A 27,317-nucleotide genomic window follows, 5' to 3' on the forward strand; every position below is an offset into this window, starting at 1 on the left:
CAGCCAGGACATGAATCAGCACTGACTTTACTCAGTACACCACGATGCCGGCATGGAGGTTTTAATCTCTGAGTTTTCCCTTGTAAGAGACTGTGAGGTCGGACGAGGGGCCGTGGTTAAGCCACCGCTTGCGACGCCAGCATCATATCGGAGCACCTAGTCAAGTCTCAGCTGCTCCACTTCTGATCCAGCTCCCTGCTAGTACAACTGGGAAGGCAGCAGCAGATGGCCCAAGTGCTTGGGCTCCTGCACCCACATGGGAGACCCTGACGGAGTTCCTGGCTCCTCACTTCAGCCTGGCTGAGCCTGTGCCATTGTGGCCATTTGGGGAGTGAGCCACCAGATGGAAGATCTCTCTCTCTCTCTCTCTCTGCCTCTCCCCCTCTGTCACTCTACCTTTCAAATAAATAGAATAAAACTTAAAAAGAGAAGGGCAGGGCCAGTGCTGTGACATAGTGGGCTAAGCATCTGCCACAGTGCTGGCTTCCCATAGGAACCAGTTCAAGTCCCGGCTGCTCCTCTTCTGATCCAGCTCTCTGCTAACGGCCTGGAAAAGCAGTGGAAGATGGACCAAGTGCTTGGGCCCCTGTATCCACGTGGGAGAACCAGGAGAAGCTCCAGACTCCTGGCTTTGAATCAGCTCAGCTCCAGCCACTTGGCCATTTGGAGTGAACCAGATGGAAGCTCTCTCTCTGCAATTCTACCTCTCAAATAAAAATAAGTAAAATCTTAAAAAGAGAGAGAGAGAGAGAGAGAAGGGCTAGGGAAATTTTCCTTTTCCAGTCCTCCCCTCCCCACTCAGCTAAACCCTTGTGTTCTAGTGTTTGGGGATTACCGACTCCCTTTTGGTCAGGACTGTCCCACCTACACCCAGATCTGGAAGCCGCAGCTGCCCCAGAGAAAAAGAGGGGATTGTGGACACAGAAAATTGTAAGTTCCACATTTTGAAATTCTGCCTTGGCTACAGATCGCTGCTGAAGCCAAGAGGCTACAAACCTTGGCTGGAAGCTTAATAAAAAGCCTTAGGAGAATGAGAGACTGTTGCCATCATTGCTTTAAAAAGTCTCAACTAGCCATTATACTTTTTAAGCAAATGGGGAAAAAATGGCAGTATTTGCATGCCAGTTATTACAAAACCCTAGCTAACTCTGAACTTACCATGTTGTCATAACTCACTTTCAGTCTAAGTCAGCTTACCTACGGTATGAAGAGGAAAGTACATCTGTTCAATACTGAAAAGTTTAAAAGTTCCAAAGAGGGTCCGACCCGTCATCTTGCAGTCAGGAATATCGGAATAAGGAGAGCAGAGTTTCTTGGCACTGGTGACGTTTTGGGTCAGATACTTCCTTTTCTTTAAGATTTATTTATTTAATTGTTAATTAATTAATTTAAAAGGCAGATGACAAAGCGAGAGATCTTTCATCTGATGGTTCACACTCCAAAAGTCTGCAATAGCCAATCTAAGTCAGGCCAAAGCTAGGAGCCAGGAACTCCATCCGGGTCTCCAACATGGTTGGCAGGGACTTGGGTCATCCCCTGCTGCCCTCCCAGACACATTAGCATAAAGCTGGATCCAAAGTGGAGCAGCCAGGAACTGCTAACTCACTGCATGGCACTGGCCCTGACACTTCTTTATTGGCAGGGCTGGCCTGTGCAGTGTAGTTTGTTTGGCAACATACCTGCCCCTACCCATTAGATGCCAGTAGCACCCAACCCTGTCCCCATGTCATGAGAACTAAAAATGCCTACAGACCTTGCTGAATATCCCTAGGGGAACACAGAGGGAGAGCAAAATCCAGCCCCCTCCCCACCTCCGCTGAGAGCCACTGCTTTTGTTAAATTTTATGTTAAAATATTTGTTGTAGAAAACTATTTAAAGTTATAAGTGGTGTTTATTCTAAGTCACTGACTTTATTAACCAACTTTTAAAAAAGATTTTATTTATTTATTTATTTATTTGAGAGGTAGAGTTACAGACAGAGAGGTCTTCCATCTGCTAGTCCACTCCCCAAATGGCTGCAATGACAAAAGCTGGGCAGATCCGAGGCCAGGAGCCAGGGCTTCTTCTGGTCTCCCACGAAGCTGCAGGAGCCTAACCACTTGGGCAGTCTTCTATTGCTTTCCCAGACCACTAGCAGAGAGCTGGACTGGAAGAGGAGCAGCCGGGAAAGATCCGATCCACTGGTTCCCTCCTGAAATACCTGCAACGGCCAATGCTGGGTCAGGCCAAAGCCAGCAGCAGCAACGCAATCCAGGTCGCCCACATGGTTGGCAGAAACCCTACTACTTGAGCCATCTTGCCTGCCTTCCACAGTCTATGTTCGCAGGAAGCTGGAGTCAGGAGTTGGAGCTAGGATTCGAACCCACGTACTCCAATAGGAGGGATCTTAAGCATCTTAATCACTATGCTAATCTGCCACTAGTCGGTTTTTATCAAGTAACTTGAGCAGGAACAAGGAAACAGAATAAGCAAAAAGTGATTGGTTAACATCAGGTTATTTCAGAGAATTTGGTTGGAAGGGTTAAAGCAGAGGGGACTTCCTTATGCCAGCTTTGGTTGACTGGGTCCTTTCAGATTGGTTGCTATGAATCCTTGTTTTTAGGGAAAACTGGTTTTTTGGGGGGTTTTCCTACTTCCTTAAAGTTTCATTTTATTTACATGGCTCTTGGTGCAAGTAACTCCATCTTGCTCTGGTTTGTTGCGACTGATTGGGAGCTCAGTCTAACACAGTGGCCTCCCAAGAATTTGGTTTAACACTGACAAATTGTGTGACTAAAATGAAGTCATTTTTTAAAAAGATTTATTTACTTGAAAGAGTTAGAGAGAGAGAGAGAGAGAGACAGAGAGAGACAGAGAGAGAGACAGAGAGGGAGCGCAAGAGCAATCTCATTCCCTGGTTCACTCCCCAAATGGCCACAGCAGCCAGGCTGAAGCCAGGGGCCTAAAACTCCATCCAGGTCTCCTACATATGTGGCAGGGGCCTATCTACTGAGGCCATCCTCTGCTTCTTTCCCAGGTGCATTTTTTTTAAATTATCTATTTGAAAGGCAGTTAAAGAGAGAGAAAGAGAGAGAATGATCTTCCATCTATTGGTTCACCCCCCAAATGGCTACAACAGCCACAGTTGGGCTGGGCCAAGCCAAAGCCAGGAGCTTCATCTGGATCTCCCACATGGGTATAGGGGCCCAAAGACTTGGACCATCTTCTGCTTCTTTCCCAGGCCATTAGTAAGGAGCTGGATCAGAAATGGAGCAGCCACGACTTGCACTGGGGCCCATATGGGATTGCCAGGCGATAGCCCAACCTGCTATGCCACACACCAGACCCTCCCAGGCACATTTGCAGGGAGCTGGCCTGGAAGTGGAACAACTGGGACTCAAACTGACACTCATGTGGGATGCTGGTGATTGCAGGCAGCAGCCTAACCCACAGCTGTCACAATCCCAGCCCCCAACAAAGTCATCTTAAAGAGCAACAGAAATGCAAGTTAGTCTCCATTGAGAGGAAACAAGGGGCCGGCGCCATGGCTCACTTGGTTAATCCTCCGCTTGTGGTGCTGGCATCCCATACGGGCGCTGGTTCCAGTCCCGGGTGCTTCTCTTCCAGTCCAGCTCTCTGCTGTGGCCCGGGAGGGCAGTGGAGGATGGCCCAAGTGCTTGGGCCCCTGCACCTGCCTGGGAGGCCAGGAAGAAGCACCTGGCTCCTGGCTTTGGATCAGCGCAGCACGCCGGCCATAGCGGCTATTAGGGGAGTGAACCAACAGAAAGAAGACCTTTCTCTCTGTCTCTCTCTTTCACTGTCTATAACTCTGTCAAAAAAAAAAAAAAAAAAAAAAAAAGGGAAACAAGAAGGCACCAGATCCACAAACCTGGTTTCCCTGAGACTGCAAAGAGCAGCTCAATATTTTGGCGTCATTTTGCTATGCAGAGGCCCGGACCACAGCCAGAGCTAGCTACCAGACGAAGCCAGCTTGGCACCTCGGCTCAGGGGCTTTGGCAGAGGTACCACACCCAAGTCGTCCCTGAGAGAGTGACACCATCCTGTCACGGGGCCTACAGAGTGCAGCACACAGTGCCCAGCCACATCTCCCGCAGTCCTGGTGCACGCACATCAGTGCGGTTCTCCAGAGCACCCTGCCTGCAGCCGACGGGGAGCCATTTGCACCCTCATTTGTGCCCCTCGGCAGGGCCATGGCTCCCAGCGGGTCCCTGAGTTGAGCGCAGCTGCCCACAGTCATGACACGCGCATTCCCACTGTTTACCGCTTCCCCTTTCCTACCTGGGACTGCTGCCTAAACCACTTGTACTCACATCCTTGTCCCAGAGTCTGTTCCTGGAGAAGGCAAGCGAAGACACTCAGATGCTACGCAGAAAACCCCTAGGGCAGCAGCTCTGGTGGCCAGAAGGGCACAGGCAAGCAGGCTTCTTCCTGCCAGGGCCCCCACGCAGCTCTCAGGAACGAGGGCAGAGGCTACCCTCTGAACACCCAGTAACTCTAGTTAGAATACGACTGAGCTTCCCGTCCACCTGACAGGATGCTATGCACTAACCCAGGTCAGCGTGGCACTTCAGCTGCCGAGACATTCTTCTGGCAAATACCTGGTCGCCGCTGGAAGTCAGAGGCAGGGCGGCGCCAGAGCTCCCTGCAAGCACCCCACAACCTCGCTCGCGGTGGTGCTTAGAGCCAAAACCAGCCTTGCTGTCTGCCCAGTGCAGGAACGTTTCAGAAGGGCACAGTCCTGCTGCTTGTTCGGTCACGGGTGCGGACAGACAGGCTCAGCGAAGCCTGCGGCTGCTCAGCTAACGCAGTCACCCAGCTGCTGAGGGTTTCAGACCTGGGACTCTGCCCCTTGCGGCCTCAGTGCCCACACTGCTGGGCCTGCGAGACTGCTACCTCCACGGGCACAAAGATGGGGCCTGTATGGGATTTCTGGCCAACTGCGCTCTGACCATGCCTTCATTTCACCTTTGAAAGATTTCTGGCATGCAAGTGCTGCTCAACAAAACCCCTGGGGTACATTCTGAAAACCTCGGAAATGCTTACGTTGCCACCTTTGAACTTGGGTTCCTGTTTAAAGAGATCCTTCAGACACTGGCTGCCCCCGAGAGGTGGGTTTCATGGGGAAAGTTATCTGCCAGACGGGGGAACTGAGGCAGAAGGATGTTACCCCAGGGCTCGCAAAGCAGCGGTTCACACTCGGGCATTCTGCTCCTTAGTGGCTATTCCGCATAGCCTCTGAGGGGGGCCACGCCAGAGCGTATTTCGGGAAATACAGAAATAGGACACTCGTGGTGCTACCAGATTGGAGAAGCTGAGCGAGGAAAGATGCCTGCGTCACTATGCAGAAGACAGCAGTTTCAAGTCTCCACTGTGAACGCATACATCGGCATGCGCGCAGTCAGTGGGAGCAGCCCTGTCCTACATTGGAACCCTGTCCCCAAAGCTCCCCAAAGCTCACCAGCCCTTCTGCTCCCCAGCATTCGAAATGAGGACCAAGATTCCAGCTTCAGTCCGACTGCTCTTTCGGAAAGAGAGCTGCTGTGGGAGTTTCGTCCTACTCCACGGTCCGCAGGCGAGAGAGACAAAGAACACTGAGAAAGTTCTTCACAGCCTTGCAGTCCTGAGCGCCTGGCCTTGACAAACTGCTCTTGTGGGCCTCAGGTATTGCACCGTGAAGTTTCCCAGCCCAGAAACACAGCACTGCTTTAGGGAGGCTGCGCAGCGGCTGAGCAGCTACAGAGCAGGAAAGGCCGGGCAGAGGCAGGCGAAGTGGTAATGACGGTCTGCCCACAGGAAGTCTAACGCAGAGATGAGGGAATGGGGAAGGGGGGGTGGGGAGAGCATGCTAGTTCCTTCTCCAAACTCCATTCTTCATCTCTGGTGGTCAGGTAGCATGGTAATGATAAGGTTTCTTTTCCCCCTTTTCCTGTCTACAATGACTTTTTGAATGTTTAACTTTTCCAATGTTTCAGACACAAAGCAAAGTTTAAAGAATTTTATGTAGGGGGCAAACACATAGCAAAGTTTAAAGAATTTTATGTGGCGGAGGGTTTAGCTGCTGCTTGGTTCTCCAACACACCACACTGGAGTGCCTGGTCCAAGTCCTAGCTGCTTTGCTTCTGATCTAGCTTCCTAGCTTCCTGCTGATACACTTGGGAGGCAGTAGATGACAGTTCAAGTACCCGAGTCCTTGTCACAGATGCAGGAAACCCAGATGAAATTCCTGGCTCCTAGTTTCTGCCGGGCTCAGACATGGATATTGCAGGCATTTGCAGTGAGTGAACAAGCAGATGGAAGATCTCTGTCTCCCTGTCACTCTGCCTCTCAAATAATCTTATAAAAAAAAAAAAGAATTTTATGTGAACACCTATACTGCCTTATGCCTAACTCAAGAGCATTCTATTAGCATTTCACTGTATTTGCTTTATCTAATCTCTAGCATATCCATCCCTGTCTACCCAGTAACCCAGTTTATTTTTTGGTGCCATTCAAAGACTACGAACAACAGTACATTTCCCCCTAAATAACCTGATAGGAATTTTATTCAACAGAATTCAATATTTGTTTTCTTTTAATGTAAATTTTTTTTTCTTAAGATGTATTTTATTCAAAAGGCACAGCAAGAGACAGAGAGAAACAGAGAGAGGGAGAGATCCTCCATCTGCTGGATCACTTGAGCCACCTTCTGCTGCCTTCCCAGGCACATTAGCTGGGAGTTGGACTGAAGGGGAGCAGCCAGGACTCAAACTGGCACTCTGATATGCGATGCCAGTGCCAAAGGCTTAAGCCACTGTGCCACAAAGCTGGCCCCAATGGAAAATTAAATACAAAGAGATACATTATCTTAAATGTATATTTTCTGAGTTTTGATATAAACCCAGGAACCCAAATGCTTATCAAGATACAGAAAGCTATTATCACTCCAGAACATTCCCTCAGCTTCCTTCTAAACTGTCCCTGTCCCCTACAATCCTCTCAGGAAACCTTTACTGTTTCTCCCCAGCCTGAGTCACTGTGCAGAGGCTCCCGGAGGCTACCGCAGCAGCATTCCAACCAGTGGAGCCTGAGGGTCAGCCCTGGGATAAATGTGGTCCATCTGCATTCCTCCCCTTCCCAAGAATGGCATGCACTGTGTCCTCCCAGTGCTGGCGTGAGCTAGCTCTGCTCACCAGCTCAGCTCCTGCAAAGAGGATCATCTGGAACGACTTCCAGGTAAGGTTTCACAAAGATGCTGAGCCACGGAAGCTTTGCAAAACTGGCTAGCAAAACTGCCAAGTTGTTTTGTTTTGTTTTTTTTCTAAACTGAAGGCCAATAAGCTTATCGTGTATACTTCAGTTGTATACTTTATTAAACACTTCATATCCTTTCACTGCTGAGGGCAGACAGTTTAACAGGAGGAAGAAAGAAAAGAAAGAAATAAAAAAGAAAAAGATCCAGGCCTAAATCACAAAGTAGGCCAAGGCATCTGAGTATAAAAAAAAATATATTTATTTGAAAGGCAGAGGGGGAGAGAGGTAGAGAGAGAAAGAATGTGAGTGGGATAGGGAGAGAGCAAGTGAGACTGAGGGGGACAGAGGGAATGAGGGAGGAAGGGAGGGAGAGGGGGAGAGAAAGAGAAAAAATCGACTTTCTATCTGCTGATTCACTCCTGAAATGGCCACAACAGCCAGGTCTGGGCTAGACCAAAGCAAGGAGTCTGGAACCCCATCCTGGTCTCCCAGTGGGTGGCAGGGGCCCAAGCAGTTGGGCCATCATCTGCTGCCTTCCCAGGCACATCAGCAAGGAGCTGAATCGGGAGAGCAGCTGAGAAATTCCTTGAAACAGCACTCCAATATGAGTTTTTAAAGACACAAACCCCTCATTCACATTATTTCGTTTTACCCATGCTGCCCTGGTTACTAACATACTCACTTGTGAGCATTTGGAAGCATCCCTGGTCACACCAGAACCCATGGCATAAACAGGGACTTGGTGGTTCCCCCAGCCTGATTCTAGAATCTTTCAGTGTTCCAACTTTGTGTGTGTGTGCAGTGTGTGTGTCGGGGAGGCTGCTGGAGGGGTGTATGTAGAGATGGGCACAAGGTGGTTATGTGTCACTGCAGATTTTTTTTTTTTTTTTTACAGGCAGAGTGGATAGTGAGAGAGAGAGAGACAGAGAAAGGTCTTCCTTTGCTGTTGGTTCACCCTCCAATGGCCGCTGCGGCCAGCGCATCTCACTGATTCGAAGCCAGGAGCCAGGTGCTTCTCACGGTCTCCCATGTGGGTGCAAGGCCCAAGGACTTGGGCCATCCTCCACTGCCTTCCCGGGCCATAGCAGAGAGCTGGCCTGGAAGAGGGGCAACCGGGATAGAATCCGGCGCCCCAACCGGGACTAGAACCCGGTGTGCCGGCGCCGCAAGGTGGAGGATTAGCCTGTTAAGCCACGGCGCTGGCCTTCACTGCAGATTTTGTCCCTGGAGCAAGGCAGAGGATCCTGGATGCTCAGCTTCAATCTGTCCTGCCTAGGGACGGCTTTATAAATATCTAGAGCCACATTGGGGGCATTAGTATAGCAAGATTTTTCTCCTGGTCAGCACTTTGACCACAACCATAGGAAGGGCTCAGAAGCTGGGCTTTGGTTAAGCTTCCCGTTGCCAACTCCCTCTTAGAGGACAGGAGGTGACATGAGGGCACAGGGACCAGCAGTTTTACTCAACAGGAACTACTCCTCCATCCAATTTCAGATTAGATGGATACTGTTCTACCCTCTTCTCCTCTGTGAGTCTCCCCATGCTCTCACCTGGAAATCAGGGAACAAGCAAAATCCTGATTCAGGGGCAGCGGAATCCACCCAAAGTCAGAACAAGAGTAGAAGCTGCTGAACTCTAGGGTCACAACTACCATTTGGGAATTAACGCAAATATCAAAGAACTGAAACATTTGAAAAGCAGGTGGGGGCAATGAGACCTTCTGAGATCCCAGGAAACCTCAAAGCAGGCTTTCTGGACAGCAGGAGTATGGTCCTGGCCAGACAGGAAAGGGTGGTGCAGACAGGCAAAGGCGGGGCAGCCTGCTCTGCTCCGCAGGGAGGGAAGGTCACAGAAACGGAACACCTCAGAACACACGCAGGTGACCCACACAGGTGACCCGTCTCAATCTAGCAAGTATTAACACCAGCTGGAAAACACTACACTCTCATATCCATCTCACTCTACGCTAGCTTACCTGTCCTCTCTGGAGGGAAAAACACAGCCTTTCTTATCTTTCAGTCCTAAATCAAATGCAGCTCTCTTCTAGCAATAAAGTAATGGAATTCTAATTCAAATATCTCCATAAAAGCAAAGAGGCAATGGCATTTAACACAGGTTTATAGAACCCTTTTTAAAAAGGCCAGCTTGGCTAATCCTCTGCCTGCGGCGCCAGCACTTCGGGTTTTAGTACTGGCTGGGGCACCAGTTCTGTCCCGGTTGCCCCTCTTCCAGTCCAGCTCTCTGCTGTGGCCTGGGAAGGCAGTGGAGGATGGCCCAAGTCCTTGGGCCCTGCACCCACATGGGAGACCAGGAGGAAGCACCTGGCTCCTGGCTTCAGATTGGCGCAGTGTGCCGGCCATAGCGGCCATTGGAGGGTGAACCAACGGCAAAAAGGAAGACCTTTCTCTCTGTCTCTCTCACTAACTCTGCCGGTTAAAAAAAAAAAAAAAAAAAAAAAAGTCAGCTTATAGGGTCTCAGTTCTCTTATTTTTCTTCAGACAAGTTTATCATCACCTGAAAATCTGAGCATCTGTTTGGCTGTTGCTACCCGCCCCCAACCCCCAATACATGGGAATACAAACCCCAGGCGAGCACACTTGAGTATCTACAGCTCTTCCCGTGAGGACACGCTGGCTCAAACAGACCAGCGTAACAAAGTTCCCTGATCAAATCAAAGGGTAATGGGCTACCCCGGCCACAGCAAATCCAGTAGTTTGTACATTGTGCTTTAATGTCTGCCATCAGAGACCGATGCAGTAAGATACAAGTATAAACTTGCATTGTGCATACAGAAAATAAAGAGCACATGTATACAGAGTTAGCCCAACAGCTTATTCCCTTAAGAAAAAAGTAAGTTTTGAATTTAATTAAAGCTAGTTTATCTTCAGTGTAAAAACTTGGAGGTATAAACAAACTCAAGGTATTATATACAGTAAGTTAATGTACATTTCCAAACTCGCACAGTGCAGCATTTGAAACAAAGCAAATGGTCTCATTTCAGCTTTTACTGTTAAGCATAATCCACATCTCAATCTTGAATAAAAATTTCACAATATATAAACCCACTAAGAAGCCTGTACACAAACACAAGTTATAGAAATCTGATTTCAAATATAAATACATAAACTGTCATGACCTGACACATTACAACAGCTTACTTATTTTCTATTGTAATTAAAAAACAATCATATAAAAATATCTCAATGCACATTCAACTGCTGTGACAAGGGCCATGACCTTGTGCCTTTAAACCATACTTTGTGGAGTATAAAGCAATCACACTAGGCATTTTTGGAATGAAAATTGCTAAGATTAAAGAGGCCACGGTATAAATATTCACGTTACAATATGGTAACAAAAATAGCTCCATAGTGTATTAGGGAGGCAGTGGGGCTAAGCAGAGGTTAGTGCTAGTTTAAGAAGGCCTACAGAATAAACAAGAAGGTAGCGAAGGAACTAGCGCACTTTAAAAATCCCTATTGCAAGCCTAACACTGACCTCGAAAGAAGCTCTTAAGGCAACCAAGACTGAATGTGTGTTTGGCCCCGAGATGCAGGAACCTTCCCCTCCCCCATGCCTGGTCATCTTCACAGACCAGCGTGACTCCTGCATTAACGTGCAGTTGGGAGGACAGCAAGACAATTTACTGCCTGTACATAGACAATTCAGCGCAAACGGAGAACTCCACTTGGCCAACAGTTCAAAAATTGCTTACTGCCTTTGAGCAACTGAAAGTTTTTCTAAACCTGCAACATTCAAACTGAGATCTATCCTAGAAAGCAAGTGTCTATAAAAGGCAAATATTCAATCTGAAATATTCTAATGTAACCTTTTTTTCCCCCTTTCTTTTGTGGGATTTGACAGAACGCCATTGAGAATAAAAACAAAAAACAAAAAACTGGTTCTTACAAAGTAGACTTTCCTGTATTAAAAAAAAAAAAAAAATGTATCATTTGGACAGCAGATCCAAGAAGGTGACCAGGCATCATTAAGTTTCTTCTATGGCTTTTTAAATCACTGAGGTATCATGTGATAGTCATCACTTCTGAAATTCATGTTTAACTGATTTCCCACGAAAGCCACATTCAAAAATGATCCAACGCATCAGTCTGTGAAGGGAGAGGAAGAAGCGAAGAAGCCAGCTGAAGAGCTGCTGCAGAGCCACCCTCGCAGGTGCTTGGAAGGCTCAGTGCGCAATGAGCAAGTGGCAAAGCACGTGTTCCATACCGAGAGACTCAGAGGAATGGAAGCTCCTGTGGTCACACAGAGAGGAGCCTTGCCCACAAGTTAACTGGCACAGTTAGCAGCACGACCCTGGGCGCATGTGGCACCAAGGCGGGGCGCACTGAAGGACTGGGGCAAGTGCATGGAGCCAGCGGAAGGAGGGCCTGGAGCTGTCGGCACAGGTAGGCTGGCCCTCCCCCCCCTACACATGCGACACAGTCTAGGCAGGAGAACGGGCTGAAGCATTAGGACGATGGCACTCATGGCATGTCCAGTTTTTTGACAGACAAGAGGACAACGAAAGGAAAAATGCTATGGTTTGAGTAAATGCCATATATCCTTACCTCTGTCAGAAGCTTTCATTATCATACAAATATCACAGAAAGCCGAACTTGCTCCAATTAACTGCATGGGGCTAGAGAGAAACTTCCTATCCCCAGTGACTGGATAAGTGATCTTGGCACAGAAAATACTGGAAGTATCAAGTCCAAGGATATCTTACCAAAGCCCCTCCTGGCAGTAAACTTGCAACTCCAAGTTCTATATAATACTTAGGCATCAGAAAACAGCCACAATCCTATGACAGGTCAAGTAGTAATTCCTTCCAATTAGTAATACCAGAGATATGGTTTTAATTGCATAGTCTTTCAGAATTCTTAGAAAAACAGAAATCAAAACCCGAGATTCAGCTCTTTGAAGGCCCTGGTTTTCCGCCAACACAGCACTGGGCTACTGACCCTCCCAGGATTAGATTAGCAGGACACTAATCCAGGAAGCAACTGTCCCAACCTCTCACATTCCTCTTTCATAATCACTGAAAGTACAAGTCACACATCCCCTAGGTCCACAAACTCATCTTCTCGTTTGGCCAGATCTTCCTCATCTCCTAAAGCCTTCCACCCACTGGTGGGTAAGATGGGCTTAGACGAATGGCGCTGGAGCAGAGCAAACGGGAACAGAGAGGACAGGCGGGCAGAGTTCCGCAGCAGGCAGGGGGCCTCTGCCTGGAGGCGCTCCTGGCTGTGGTGTCTCTCATCGATTTTCTCTTGTAAACTCTGGACTTCCTCCATCATTTCAATGAGTTTGCTCATAGTGGCCACTCTGCCACCACCTAGGATTTGAGCTTCTGGAATCCAACGCAAGTAGCGCTGTGCCCAGACTTTGATCTCCGGTCCCTCTATATGGGGCAACAATAAGCCGTGGTAGTCGGTGGGCTTGCTGTGCCAACTGTCGTAGAACTCCCGGAAGTTGTCTTGAAGCTCGTCAGAAGAATTAATCAGTTTGCTAATTCTCTTGCCCAGAAGGTTTTTAATTAAATGATCTGTTTCTTCCCTGAAAAATCCTCTTTTGGGAGACGACTTAGGTTGGGTGAGTGGCAAAGAAAGTTGTCGTCGATGCTTTGAGAGAAAACACAGGTATCTCTGGTTAAACATAACTGGCACAGTTACAATTGTTACCATTAAGAAAAGCCGGTATAATCCTGCTTAAACAAGTATCCAGATAGAGCAAGGCCAGCCTGTGTCTGCACACTCATTAAAATGCTAACACACAGACAAGAAGGGGGTTCTTATGTATCCCCAAAATGCAAATGTGCAATGCAGGCTGCACTATGAACAGATCGGGGAGACCAGGTGTGTGTGGTAGCTGTGCAGAAAGGTTGGTGGGACACCCAGAATGGACTTTTCAGTTGCCTCCTCTCCTGGTACAGCAGTACCAAAGGACATAAAATACTTTGGAGGAAATGGCTTAATTTAATGATTTAGGGGAGTTTAGAGGCAATGCCTAATTCCCTTTAAAGGGGAATAAAATGTTTCTTTCCTGAGAACTACAGGTGGTTACATGCTATAATATTCTGATACCTGCAAAGAAGCAGTGCCTACTGCTGAACATTCTATCATGTGTATGAAATAACTTGGTAGTTTATCAGATATCCTGTGGGGGTTAAAGCCTAAACCATAAATATTCTCTGGACAAAGAGAACAGAGGCAGGAATTTTGGTAAGGAACAGACTAAGTTGCCAGATGTCCCTGTCTAACAACCTGCATGGGGTAGAAAATCAGAGCATTAAAATATTTTTCCTCCTTAGCAATTCTCCCTGCAGCCAAAGCTGGAAGTCACATTTTAGGGCACTTGGGAAAGGGCTCTGAAAATGTGTTAATGGCCAGAAGCTTGGGAGAATTCCTCAATGCCCAGTGGGTAAGATCATAATGTGGGGAGAAGCTGTTTTTCATCAACTCTTTTGTTCCTGAGATCTTCACAAAAATTTATTTTGAGGCTACCTCTATAATCCCCTAACATATTTCTGCCAGTGGTTCTTCCTTGTTAAAAAAAAAAATACAACTACAAAGCAAATATTTCCATATTATGCAATATGGGATAGCAATGAAAAAAGAAGAAAGCAAAAACCATCCATAATACCACAACTCAGATATGACAAAGACTTCTGACTTTCCATCTGAGGTCAGGAGGGCTGAAAGCAAGAAGCAGCAGCCTGTTTATCCCACGGTGTTCAAGGCTAGTCAGGCAGGGCAGGGGACTGAGGGACACCAAGGAAGCCCAACCATCCCTGAGTACTCACTGACTACCAGGTTCTGTGCTCAGTGCTCACCTAATTCTCACAGTCTCTAATGTTGCCCCCATTTTACCAATGAGAAAACTTAAGGCTCAGAGGTTAAGTAATCTGCCAGAGGCACCAGCTACAAAGTGCCACAGGTGGCTTCAAACACAGCCTGCTTCTAGAACCGGACTCCCGACTTGGAAGCCTCCTTCCCTTCATGTCCCATGTGAAGAGGACATTCAAGACACACTGGGGCGGGGGGTGGGGTGGTGGTGGTGGTGGTGGTGGTGTGGTGCAGTGGGTTAACGCCCTGGCCTGAGGCGCCAGCATCCCATATGGGCGCCGGTTCTAGTCCTGGCTGTTCCACTTCCAATCCAGCTCTCTGCTATGGCCTGGGAAAGCAGGAGAGGATGGCCCAAGTCCTTGGGCCCCTGCACCCGTGTGGGAGACCTGGAAGAAGCTCCTGGCTCCCGGCTTCGGATCAGTGCAGTTCTGACCATTGTGGCCAATTGGGGAGTGAACCATCGGATGGAAGACCTCTCTTTCTTTCTGCCTCTCCTCTCTCTGTGTAACTCTGACTCTCAAGTAAAAAAATAAATAAATCTTAAAAAAAAAAAAAAAAGACACACTGGGGGAGGCAGCGCCACATGCCCAGGTCTTGGTCTGGGCTTGTGGTTGAAGCTGAGACCACATGCCTGAGAGCAATCCTGCCCACTGCGTGGCAATGCCCAGCAGTACTTGGTGCCGGTCAGCCTGTTCCCTCGGTTTCTCTCCGGAACACATGCCAGGCCAAGTGGCAACTCAAGAAGGTGCTCAAAGCTTCAAGCTCCTTGTTGCCCGAGTCCCGACTCTGCTTTGCTTAGTACCAAATGGAATTCCCCAATTCTTTGGCTCAAACCTCTCCCAGCTACCTGCTCCTCGGAGCCTAAGCCATCTGTCATTATCTACAAGGAGAAGGGACAGTTAGAAAACTGGGATTTGAGGAGAAAAATGAGACCCATTCGTAAACAGTGGAGCCCAGTTTCCTCTCCTGTAAAATAAGGGAGAAGGCCAGCTGCTTCTAAGGTCCCTTGCCACTGTAGCCCAGATCTCAGGAAAAGTGTGGATACAGCCACCAGAGGGCACAGTACACAGAAGAAAAACTGATCTCCGGTCAAGCCTCTTTGGGGCTCATGACAATCCTGGTCCAACTATAGAAAAGGTTGAGCCAGAGAGGAAAAACACCCATCCCAGGCCTGGGAACCCCTGACAGAGTGAAGTGGCAGCTCTGAGTCACTCAGCAGTCGATGGTGTCTCTAAGTGCGGGCTTTGGCTCATCTCACCCCCAGGTCTCCCCCATCAGAACAGGCCAGGCTTCCTGCAACCCCTCCTGGTCAGACAGACTCAGAGGATGTGGTAGAAAAGGTGGTGACACACTGATCGACTTGATTTATCATCACTGCTTCTCCCAGTATGGGGTCTGTCAGGGAGAAATTTCAGGCCAGAAGACAGAGCTAGGAAATGCCTTTCAAATCATTTAGCAGTTGGAGAACTTTGGGGATCTAATAAATAGTAAAATCAATAACGAATCTCTATGAAAATCAGAAGGAAAAACAGTTCTTTAATATTATCGCTTATGACAAGAATCAGCAAACTACAACCCTTAGGCCAAACATGGTCTAACAGTGGTTTTTGTGAACACTGGACCATGGCCATGCCCACCTGTTTGGGTATTGTCTATGGCTACTTTTATGCCACAACAGCAGAGTGGAGTGCTTTTTATTATGACAGAGACTGTACCACCTTTGACAGAAAGTTTGTCAACCTCTGGTTTACAGGGACAACTCATTAAAGAAAGTTTTACTGGGGCTGGAGCCATGGCTCACTAGGCTAATCCTCCGCCTGCGGTGCTGGCATCCCATATGGGCACCGGATTCTGTCCTGGTTGCTCCTCTTCCAGTCCAGCTCTGCTGTGGCCTGGGAGTGCAGTGGAGGATGGCCCCCAGTGCTTGGGCCCCTGCACCCGCATGGGAGACCAGGAGAAGGCACTTGGCTCCTGGCTTCGGATTGGCGCAGCCAGCTGTAGTGGCCATTTGGGGAGTGAACCAACGGAAGGAAGACCTTTCTCTCTGTCTCTCTCACTGTCTGTCTATAATTCTACCTGTGAAATAATAAAAAAAAATTATTATTATTATTATTATTTTTTTTTTGACAGGCAGAGTGGACAGTGAGAGAGAGACAGAGAGAAAGGTCTTCCTTTGCCGTTGGTTCACCCTCTAATGGCCGCCGCGGTAGCGCGCTGCGGCCGGCGCACCGCGCTGTTCCGATGGCAGGAGCCAGGTGCTTATCCTGGTCTCCCATGGGGTGCAGAGCCCAAACACTTGGGCCATCCTCCACTGCACTCCCTGGCCACAGCAGAGAGCTGGCCTGGAAGAGGGGCAACCGGGACAGGATCGGTGCCCCGACCGGGACTAGAACCCGGTGTGCCGGCGCCGCAAGGCGGAGGATTAGCCTGTTGAGCCACGGCGAATAAAAAAAAAAAAATTATTAAAAAAAAGTCTTACTGCCTAAAACATGAATTGGTACTTAACCAAGTAACATGTATATGACCAATGGCCCTTTTTCTCTACTGAGCACACACAGAGGCAGGGTAAGATGAATGTGTCTATGTAGCACGACATGGCAGCAGCATCTTCAGTGATGGTCAGCAAACGGTCAGGGCTCATCAGGGCAAAGATTCTGATGGGCCCTGGCAATCTGTCCATCACAAAGCTTGACTCTGCAGATTGTGTGAAGGGGCAAGCATATGCTGCCAGACACAACGTATAGGTAACTTTTACCCTACACACACAGGGGTCTTGGGGAAGATGAATGGGGTTTAGACATAAGGACATCTTACTTTGGAATGCATTCCTTTCCGCTGGCCTTTGTCCAGTTTTGGCTTTTCCACATAAAGAGGGTTTTTGAGCAATGTCTGGGCTTTGGGTTCAAACTGTACAGACCAATCCCACACGGTGAGTGGAGTCAAAGGCTTGCTTTGTGTATCCAGGCTTTCCCTACCCTGCCAAAACAAGCACAGGTCACCATGGCTTCCAGGGAGGCTGAGGAAAGAGAACACATGATTCTGAGAAACAGGCACAGGAGGGCAGCTGCTGCCCTGCCCTGAGACTGAACATACACAAGCACTCCACACAGAGGCTGAGCTCTCCGTGGCTGCTCACTAAAAGCTTTCGGGGGTTGGAAGGGAAGAAAGAAGACACTGATTTTCTGGTAGACCATAAGCCAGACACCGTGCAGGGCACTTTCACGACAACCTTGTGAGGTAACTATTATTTGAGCAGCCTGAGGTCAGAGCTATTGAGTGGCAGGACTGGGATGAGAAACAGGAAGCCCTAGTTCTGTTGTTCCCACGGCACTGCAGCATTTGGGAACCTTGCCTGCTCACACGGACCCTGGAGACAGTGAAGGCTGGTCAGGAGCACTGAGAGCAGCTCAGCCAGCCAACACCCTGAGCAAACAGCCTCCAGACGGGCTCAAGGGTCCAAGATGGAAAGGAGAAGCCTGGCTCCCCTCTGGGCCTGGTCTCCACGCTGCTCACACAGAAACTCCAGGCATCAGGCAACAGGAGAGACAGCATCTGGTCTCTTCCAACAGGACAGCTCAACTCTCCAATACCTCTTCCAGCTCCTACACTTCCATGTGACCTTGGACTGAGTGCTTGTTCTTTATGTGCCTCAACTTCCTCAGAGATGACGATGGAGATACATAGCCACTGCGGGCTATGAGAACTAGAACAATGCCTAGTGTACAAGCAGTGTTAAATCAACATCTTTTTAGCATCAATATTATTGCATCCTACTTATGCAATGGAACTTCTTTAGTACACAGGTTCCTAAGAATTCTTACCATGTTAGTATCTTTTTGATGAGGTGAATTGAAGAAGAAGGTGCTGAAAATGGGTATGTACAGGCTATCTGACAAAACAGTCAGGTAAGTCTCTGTGAATTCAAATGCTGGGGGAAACTGGTGCACCAGCTGCCAGACACAATCTAAGAAAAGCAGGAACACAGGAACCTACATGAAAACAAGATACACATTACTGAGCAGCAAGGAGCCTGATGTGAGCCGTTCTGCATGGGAATAATCACCTCAGCAGCCATGGACAACCACCACTGAGCATTCTACTCTCTGGAAAGAAAGCATGCCCCACCCCATCCTAAGTGATAAATACATTCCACTGAAATCACACACTCAGGGATTAATATCAGAATCTGGCAGGACCTGTCTGCGTCAAAGGAATTTCGAAGATGAAATATGTAATACCTCAGTATGGACTAACCCTAACAGATGAGCATTTGCAATTAATTTTGATGACAGGAGATACTAACTTTGAACCACATCAAGCCAAATGTCTCTCAAAAAAGGGGGGGGGGGAGTTCTATGTTTCTCATTAGTGCTGTATTACAAAAATTTATACTGTTGTGATTATTAATCTACATTTTGTCAATAAAGAACTATGGGGATGGAGTCAATGCTGTGGCATAGCAGGTAAAAGCTGCGGTTTGCAGTGCTGGTATCCCATGTGGGCACCAGTTCAAGTCCCAACTACCCTGCTTCTGATCCAACTCCCTGCTAATGTGCCTGGGAGAGCAGCAGAAGATGGTCTGAGTCCTTGGGCCCCTGCACCCACATAGGGAAGTGGGAGGAAGCTCCTGGCTCCTGCATTCAGATTGCCCCAGCTTGGGCCACTGCAGCTATTTGGGGAGTAAACCAGCAGATAGAGGATCTCTCTGCCTCTGACTTTCAAATAAATTATCTTAAAAAAAAGAATTATGGAGATAAAACCCCCACCCTGAGGCTGATGTGGGTTAAGCCACCTTTTGCAATAATGACATCCCATATCAGAGTGCCAATTTGAGTCCTGGATGCTCTGCTTCTGATCCCGCTTCCTGCTTATGGTGCCTGGGAAAGCAGTGGATGACACTCAAGTACCTGGGTTCCTGTCACTCATGTGGGAGACCCAAATGGAGTTCCCATCTCCTGGTTCTTGGCTTTAGCCTATTTCATCCCCAGCTGTTGCAGTCATTTGGGGAGTGAACCAGCTGATGGAAGATCTCTCTCTGTCTCTGTCTCTCTCTTTCTCCCTCTTTCTCTCTGTCACTATGACTTTCAAATAAATAAGTAAGTAAAACTTCCATCCCACTGCATGCCACACACCAGCTAATTAAAAAATTAAGAATCAGAGAATGGTCCAGGAGACTGAGCTGGAACAGGAAACCTCCCCTCTCCATCACACAGTGAGCACCCACAAGACAAACTGTGGGAGAGAAGGCAGCAGCAGCAAAATGAGCTCCTAATATTTTCTCACAAAGGCATTTTAAAAAAAAATATTTTTTATTTATTTTGAAAGGTAGAGTGATAGGAGTGAGGGGGTGGTAGGGAGAGAAATCTATCTTCCACCCTCTGGTTCTTTCCCCAAGTGGCTACAATGGCGAGGGCCGGGCCAGGCCAAAGCCAGGAGCCTAGAACTCCAGCCAAATTTCTCAGTTGGGTGGCAGGGGCTCAACTACTTGGGCCATCTTCTACTGCCTTCCCAGGCATATAAACAGGGAGCTGGGTCAGAAGCAGAACAGCCAAGACTTGAACTGGAACTCTGATGTGGGATGCGCAAGCTGGTTTTTTTTTTTTTTTTTTTGACAGGCAGAGTTAGACAGTGACAGAGACAGAGAGAACGGTCTTCCTTTTCCATTGGTTCAATCCCCAAACAGCTGCTATGGCCGACGTGCTGCGCCGATCCAAAGCCAGGAGCCAGGTGCTTCCTCCTGGTCTCCCATTCTGGTGCAGGGCCCAAGCACTTGGGCCATCCTCCACTGCCTTCCCAGGCCATAGCAGAGAGCTGGACTGGAAGAGGAACAACCGGGACAGAATCCAGCGCCCCAACCAGGTCTAGAACCTGGGGTGCCGGCGCCACAGGCAGAGGATTAGCCAAGTGAGCTGAGGCGCTGGCTGCCAATAGGTTTTAAAACGTGTCTTTGTGAGGGGCTGTTGTGGCACAGCAAGTTAAACCAGCGCCACAGCTCACTAGGCTAATCCTCCAACTGCGGCAGCGGTACCTCGGGTTCTAGACCTGGTTGGGGCACTGGATTCTGTCCCAGTTGCTCCTTTTCCAGCTCTCTGCTGTGGCCCAGGAAGGCAATGGAGGATGGCCCAAGTCCTTGGGCTCTGCACCCACATGGGAGACAAGGAGGAAGCACCTGGCTCCTGGCTTCAGATCAGTGCAGCGCGTCGGCCGTAGCAGCCATTTGGGGGGGTGAATCAACGGAAGGAAGACCTTTCTCTCTGTCTCTCTCTCTCACTGTCTAACTCTGCCTGTAAATAATAATAATAATAATAATAATAATAATAATAATAATACCTATTGGCCTCCTTTATTAGCTACTCAGAGGCAAGCCCTTTATTAGCTAGAGGCAGTAGTTTCCTGGGTATGTTATCATCTGCAAAGTGCTTGTCTTTCCTGATTCTCCAGCGATCCTACCAGCTGGCTAACACAAGCTGTGTGAGTCTACCCCTTACAGAAGGGGAAACGGAAGACTGGAGCTGCCGAGAGAGAGGGAGAAGGAGAGAGAGAGAGATAATCCAGTTCTTGAACAAAAGGCCAGTGTTACTTCAACCATCACAAATTAGACCACTCAGTTCTCCCTCAACATTCCCATATGTTGATGCTGAGATGCTAACAAACATAGAACAACTTATTGTCACACCTCAATTTATGCATAGTATCATAAAACAGAGGGGAAAATGTTTGAACCTCACTGTACAGTCAGGGAAATGGACTCAGGAAACGTGATTCCTCCAAGGTCTGGAGCAACAGCGGATCAGGTATCCTTGACTCTTTCTCTGACCTGGTACTTGTCAAACCCTCTTGTCAAGATACACAAAAACGCACCCTTCTCCACACAGAATCAACTCTCTGACGATCATGTGATGTCAAGCTCACCGTTCTTTCACATTAGTTCCTCAGAGCCCCTTCAAAAGTTGAAAAGATGGTAATTTCTACTGAGCTCAGTGAGACACAGATGAGCACAGGCCAGGCCTGAAAGAAATCTCCAGGGCTTTCCTCGCAACAGCGTGCTGGGCCCAGCTGCTCTGCACCACAGCAGACAAGCTGACGTTCCAGAGCAAGGAAAACCACAGGAAAGACCACAAGCATACGTAGGCTCTGCATGTGATTTAATTAAAGGAAGTTTGGCCATGTTCATTCTTCCCTTCACTAATCAACATGGCAGCCAAGGGAGCTAGCACAGCTGTCACCTAGACAAGTACAACGCCATTTGGGGATGAACTACGATGCTGACTCTGCTGTGCCTGAGCCTCAAGGGCTGGGCCTGCAGCACTTCACTCAGATGTAGAAAAGGCCATGGACTCTGTCATGGTCATGGTCGGCATGAACACATCCCTGTGCTTTGTCTGGAAAACGCCTATGTGTGAAGACTAACTCAGCAGCAATTGCAGGACTTTGTCTCACTGAGCTACTTGACATCTATAACTCAGTTTTACTCCCACCATGAAATCCACTGGTGTAGACTCTGAAAACATCTGTTGACTCTTTTCCCTCTGGGGAAAGTTTCATTATTGTTTAAAGCATGCAAATTCATCATGCAATGAACTAATGTCCGCTTTCTTAACAAAACTGTGTGGCGTGCACTTTGCAAGACAGGTATTGAAGAAAAGATTGGGTCTGTCTCCCCATGCCTGGACAGTGTACAGTGAGGGAACGCACCTCCTCCTTGTCACTCTGCCGGAGATGGTTGCAGCGATCCAAGAAACAGTGGCCACCCATGACCCACTCCTTCTGGATGAGGCTCTGGAAACCAGTCTTTGTTCGACAGTGTGGGTCCATCATCACTTGCACCAGAGAGGAAATGAGGCAGCAGAGGTCGGACGCATTCTCCTCTAGGTGGGGACCCGGCAGCAGTGCCAAGAGGAAAAAGGGCATAAAAGTTAGCAATCTGCAGCGTGCTCTCTCATTGACACAGTCAAAAGAAGGGTTCCCAACACCAGGGTCTGCCAGTAACAGCCAAGCTCTTTGAGGCAAAAGGCAATGGGAAAAAAAGGGTAATGTTTTCAGGCTGAGAAACAAATTGCTTTGGGCCTATCTAGTCCAGGTTCTGGCATATACTGTTACTAAATATGGATTTGCCCACTGATTACTGAATAAACAGAGCATGACAAATCTACTCTCAGCATTGGGCATTTAGACGTGCCACATCAGAGTGAAATCATCCACGTACTGAGGATTTGCTGGCCCTACAGAGTAAGTCCACAACCCTCCCTTCCTGGCCTTCAACACAGAACCCGCTGTTCCAGGGCTGGGCTGCTTCTCAGACTTACCTCAGAGAAGCTTCCCTCCACTCCAAAGTTCCCCATTAACTCTGCAGAAAGCTTAGTATTTCCCGACTGCCCCAGAACGATCTCTTACTTTCAGCCCCCAACTCTGTCCTCTGCTGGAGAAGCACAGAAGTGCCTGCTCCTCCGTGCCTGCTCTAGAGAAGGAATTCCTGTGGGTCTACCTCCTGAGCCCATTTGGAAGACACTTCACAAAACAGACAGCAGGGCCAACGCTGTGGGAGAGTGGTCTGGGCCTCTGCCTGTGACGTCAGCATCCCACATGGGTGCCAGTTCAAGTCTCAGCTGCTCTTCTTCAAATTCAGCTCTCTTGCTTATGGTCTGGGAAAGCAGTAGAAGATGGCTCAGGCCGGCGCCGTGGCTTAACAGGCTAATCCTCCACCTTGCGGCGCCGGCATACCGGGTTCTAGTCCTGGTTGGGGTGCCGGATTCTATCCCGGTTGCCCCTCTTCCAGGCCAGCTCTCTGCTATGGCCCGGGAAGGCAGTGGAAGATGGCCCAAGTCCTTGGGCCCTGCACCCCATGGGAGACCAGGAGAAGCATCTGGCTCCTGGCTTTGGATCAGCGAGATGCGCCGGCCGCAGCGGCCATTGGAGGGTGAACCAACGGCAAAAAAGGAAGACCTTTCTCTCTGTCTCTCTCTCTCACTATCCACTCTGCCTGTAAAAAAAAAAAAAAAAAAGAAGAAGAAGAAGAAGAAGATGGCTCAAGTACTTGGGCCCCTGCACCCACATGGGACTGGCCCAGCTCTGGCCGTTAAGGCCATGTGGCAAGTGAACCCCCAATGGGTGGAGGACTTCTCTGTAACTTTACCTCTCAAATAAAATATTTAAAAACAAACAAAAAAACCCATACAGCAAAAAGCCCATTCACATACTTGCTTCAACATTCATTAACAGAGCAAATAAAAGCATACACCTTGGGGCTGGCATTGTGGTGTAGCAGGTAAAACTGCCACCTGCAATGCCAGCATCACCTATGGGTCTAGCTACTTCACTTTCAATCCATCTCCCTGCTAATGAGCCTGCATAAGCTGCATAATATGGCCCAAGTACTTGGGCCACTGCACCCACGTGGGAGACCTGGAAGAAAGCTCCTGGCTCCTGGCTCCTGGCTTCAGAATGGCCCAGCTCTGACCATTGTGGCCATTTGGGGAGTGAACCAGTGCATGGAAGAGCTCTCTTTCTCTAACTCTGCCTTTCAAATAAATAAGTAAATAAATCTTTATTTTTTTAAAAAAAGCACACATCTGGGGTTGGCTGAATGGTAAAGCAGTTAAGATGTCACCTTAGGATGCCAACATTCCATATCAGGATGCTGGGGTCTGAGTGCTGGTTCCACTTTCCATCCCAGCTTCCTGTTAATGAAGACCCTGGGAGGTAGCACATCATCGTTCAAGTGCTTGGGTCCTTGCCACACACAAGGGACCATGGATGGAGTTCCAGGCTACTCATTTCAACCCGGTCCAGCCTTCGTTGTTCCGCACATTTGAGGAAATGAAGCAGCAATGGGAAGATTTCTCTTTTTCTCTCTAACTCTGACATAAATGAAAATAACTTAAACGCACACATATACACCTCTCTAGCCATGCTTTATCTTGGAGTTTTAAGATCTTAAAAATCAGGGGCCACAATCCTATGGTTTCCTGTTTACAAAAATAAGTACACTTCAAGTTGATTTTAAAAAAATGCCCACAAGAACAGTGCTAGTATTTTTAGGAGAGAAAATTTTAAATGCATTTTAACTAGAGAAGTAGTCACACTGTCAGAACTCTATCATATTGGCACAAGCTTACACTTGTCCCTTCCAGGAAACAGGCCTGAACTACGGAAGACATGGGTTTAAAAGAAACAGGTTTTTATTTCTGTCCTCTAGTGCTGTCGATTTTCAAAAAAGTTTTTTTTTTTTTTTAATTCTTATTTATTTGAAAGAGACAGAAATCTCTCATCTGCTAGTTCACTCCTAAAATGCCTGGAATAGTCAGGGCTGGGCCAGGCCAAAGAAAGGAGCCTGAAGCTCAATCCAGATCTCCCACGTGGATGGCAGAGACCCAAGCACTGGAGCCATCACCTGCTGCCTCCCAGCATGTGCATTACCAGGAAACTGGAATGGAAAGCAGACTGGGACTTGACCCGAGGTACACCAACAGGGAATGCTGAGGTCCTAAGCAGCAGCTTAACAGCTGAATCAAATACTCACTACCACAAGTTTCTTTTTTAAGGGACTCTTTTCACATCTATGCGTAATGGGAAGAGAGGTTGGAAAATGAGATTTCAAGGGGGAAAACTCAGTAGCCCAGGCAGGGGTAAGAGACAGCTAAGTTCAAGCATCCAAAAGTTCAGATTTCATTGTGTGCATCACTGCAAATAGTGCAGTCTTCTATCCCCAGACCCCCAATCTTCATCTTCCTTTTGCCAATTACTCAGGTATTCAGGGTTCCGTTCTATCTTTTTGTTGTTGTTGTTTATTTGACAGGTAGAGTTATAGACAGTGAGAGAGAGAGACAGAGAGAAAGGTCTTCCTTCCGTTGGTTCACTCACCAAATGGCCACGACGGCTGGCACTGACGCTGATCCAAAGCCAGGAGCCAGGTGTTTCCTCCTGGTCTCCCATGTGGGTGCAGGGCCCAAGGACCTGGGCCATCCTCCTCTGCGCTCCTGGGCCACAGCAGAGAACTGGACTGGAAGAGGAGCAACCGGGACTAGAACCGGCGCCCATAAGGGATGGCAGCGCCGCCGGCAGAGGATTAACCAAGTGAACCACGGCGCCAGCCCCAGCCGTTCTATCTTTCTTGCTTAGGTTTTTATTAACAATATGTTTAAAGCAACTTTGCCACCAAACTGTAAACTTCTAGAAGGCAGAATCACAGAGCTCTGTACATGGAAAATGTTCAACATATGTACTCAAATCTGAGTCAGTGAATCAGCACTGAATAGTCCAGTAACCAACAGACACATTTCCCAGGCTGCACTTAGAATCTGAATCCCAACAGTCATGAAGAACATTTAAGAAATGATAACAGCTGGCGGGGACATAAAAGCCTAAGACAATTTACTTAATTTAGAGTGTGTGCCTATAGCATTCTAAATAGCAGGTGATATTTTAGCTCATATTGAACAAGCTATAGTAATAGTTTTGTTGCATGGTGGTTTACTTTTTTTTTTTTAATTTTTTTTTTTGACAGGCAGAGTGGACAGTGAGAGAGAGAGGGACAGAGAGAAAGGTCTTCCTTTTGCCGTTAGTTCACCCTCCAATGGCCGCCGCGACTGGCGCGCTGTGGCCGGCGCACCACGCTGATGCGAAGGCAGGAGCCAGGTGCTTCTCCTGGTCTCCCATGGGGTGCAGGGCCCAAACACTTGGGCCATCCTCCACTGCACTCCCGGGCCACAGCAGAGAGCTGGCCTGGAAGAGGGGCAACTGGGACAGAATCCGGCGCCCTGACCGGGACTAGAACCCTGTGTGCCGGCGCTGCTAGGCGGAGGATTAGCCTGTTGAGCCACGGCGCCGGCCTGCATTTGGTTTTACACATTCTGTATGTTTATGTCACTGTCCCATGTACAGCATAAAAAGCCCACTGAGGATAAGGAAATCACAGACTATCAACTTTATATGGCAACTGCACCAAGTTGTCAAGCCCAAAGATATAAAATAACAATCAAATCATCTATGGGTCTCTCTATAGAAAAAGGATTACTAAAACATTTTAATTTGGGGGTTGATATTGTGGTGTAGCAGGTAAGCCTCCACCTATAACACCAGCATCCCATTTGGGTGCCAGTTTGTGTCCCACTTCAGATCCAGCTTCCTGCTAATGGCTTGGGAAAAAGCAGAAGATAGCCCAAGTGCTTGGGCCCCTACCACCCACGTGGAAGACTCAGAAGAAGCTCCTAGCTCCCACCTGGCCATCTGGGAGAAGAAGCTCCTAGCTCCGTTGTGGCCATCTGGGAGAGAACCAGCAGATGGAAGATCTCTATCTCTCTGTAATTGTGACTTTCAAAAAAAAATAAATCTTTAAAAAAAATTTTAGGGGCTGGCGCCGTGGCTCACTTGGCTAATGCTTTGCCTGCGGTGCCGGCATCCCATATGGGCGCCAGGTTCTGGTCCTGGTTGCTCCTCTTCCAGTCCAGCTCTCTGCTGTGGCCTGGGAAGGCAGTGGAGGATGGCCCAAGTGCTTGGGCGCCTGTACCCGCATGGGAGACCAGGAGGAAGCACCTGGCTCCTGGCTTCAGATCGGCACAGCACCGGCCGTAGCAGCCATTTGGGGGGTGAACCAATGGAAGGAACGCCTTTCTCTCTCTCTCTCTCTCACTGTCTAACTCTGTCTGTCAAAAAAAAATTTTTTTAAACTTTATCCAAGTTGAATTCATCATGCAAAACAAATCTAAAACATTAAGAAATATGAGCTTTGATAAAGGTACCAAACAGTTCCTTCTTGAGCTGTGAATAGGTCTGCCAAGTTCAAATGAATTTTATTTTAAAATATAGCACAAATACCAGGCAAAAGATCCCAAGGTTATGAAGAAAGGAATGGGAAATATTACACGCTAGCTAGCTTCTTCCATAAGACAAATCTAGGGGCCAGTGTGGTGGCATAGCAGGCTAAGCCACCACCTGTGATGCCAGCATCTCATGTGGATGCTGGTTTGAGACCTAGCTGCTCCACTTACGATCCAGGTCCCTGCTAATGTTCCTAGGAAAGCAGCAGAAGATGGCCCAAGTGCTTGGGCCCTTGTACCCAAATGGGAGACCTGGAAGAAGCTCCTGGCTCCTGGCTTCAGCCTGGCATAGACTGACCATTGTGGCCATTTGGGGACTGAACCAGCGAAAGATCTGTCTCTCCCTCTCTATAACTCTGCCTTTCAAATAATAAAAATAAATCTTTAAAAAAAAAGAAAAAAGAAGAAAAAGAAAAGGTGTCATAA

General features: G+C 48.2%; 1 protein-coding gene across 1 annotated transcript in view; it reads right to left on the reverse strand.

Annotated features, from left to right (window-relative positions):
* Window positions 1–9,923: 9,923 nt before the first annotated feature.
* Window positions 9,924–27,317, reverse strand: part of MTMR12 (myotubularin related protein 12) — a 110,974-nt gene continuing 93,580 nt past the window's right edge. Inside the window, exons 13-16 of the mRNA XM_062211879.1 lie at window positions 21,772–21,944; window positions 17,898–18,065; window positions 16,891–17,052; window positions 9,924–12,852 (exon numbers count right to left, since the gene is read on the reverse strand). Of these exons, the coding sequence (XP_062067863.1) occupies window positions 12,283–12,852; window positions 16,891–17,052; window positions 17,898–18,065; window positions 21,772–21,944 (1,073 nt within the window). The 3' untranslated portion in view covers window positions 9,924–12,282. The remainder of the gene's footprint in view (window positions 12,853–16,890; window positions 17,053–17,897; window positions 18,066–21,771; window positions 21,945–27,317) is intronic.

The sequence above is a fragment of the Lepus europaeus genome, chromosome 15 (assembly GCF_033115175.1).
Source record: "Lepus europaeus isolate LE1 chromosome 15, mLepTim1.pri, whole genome shotgun sequence".
NCBI classification, from domain to species: domain Eukaryota; kingdom Metazoa; phylum Chordata; class Mammalia; order Lagomorpha; family Leporidae; genus Lepus; species Lepus europaeus.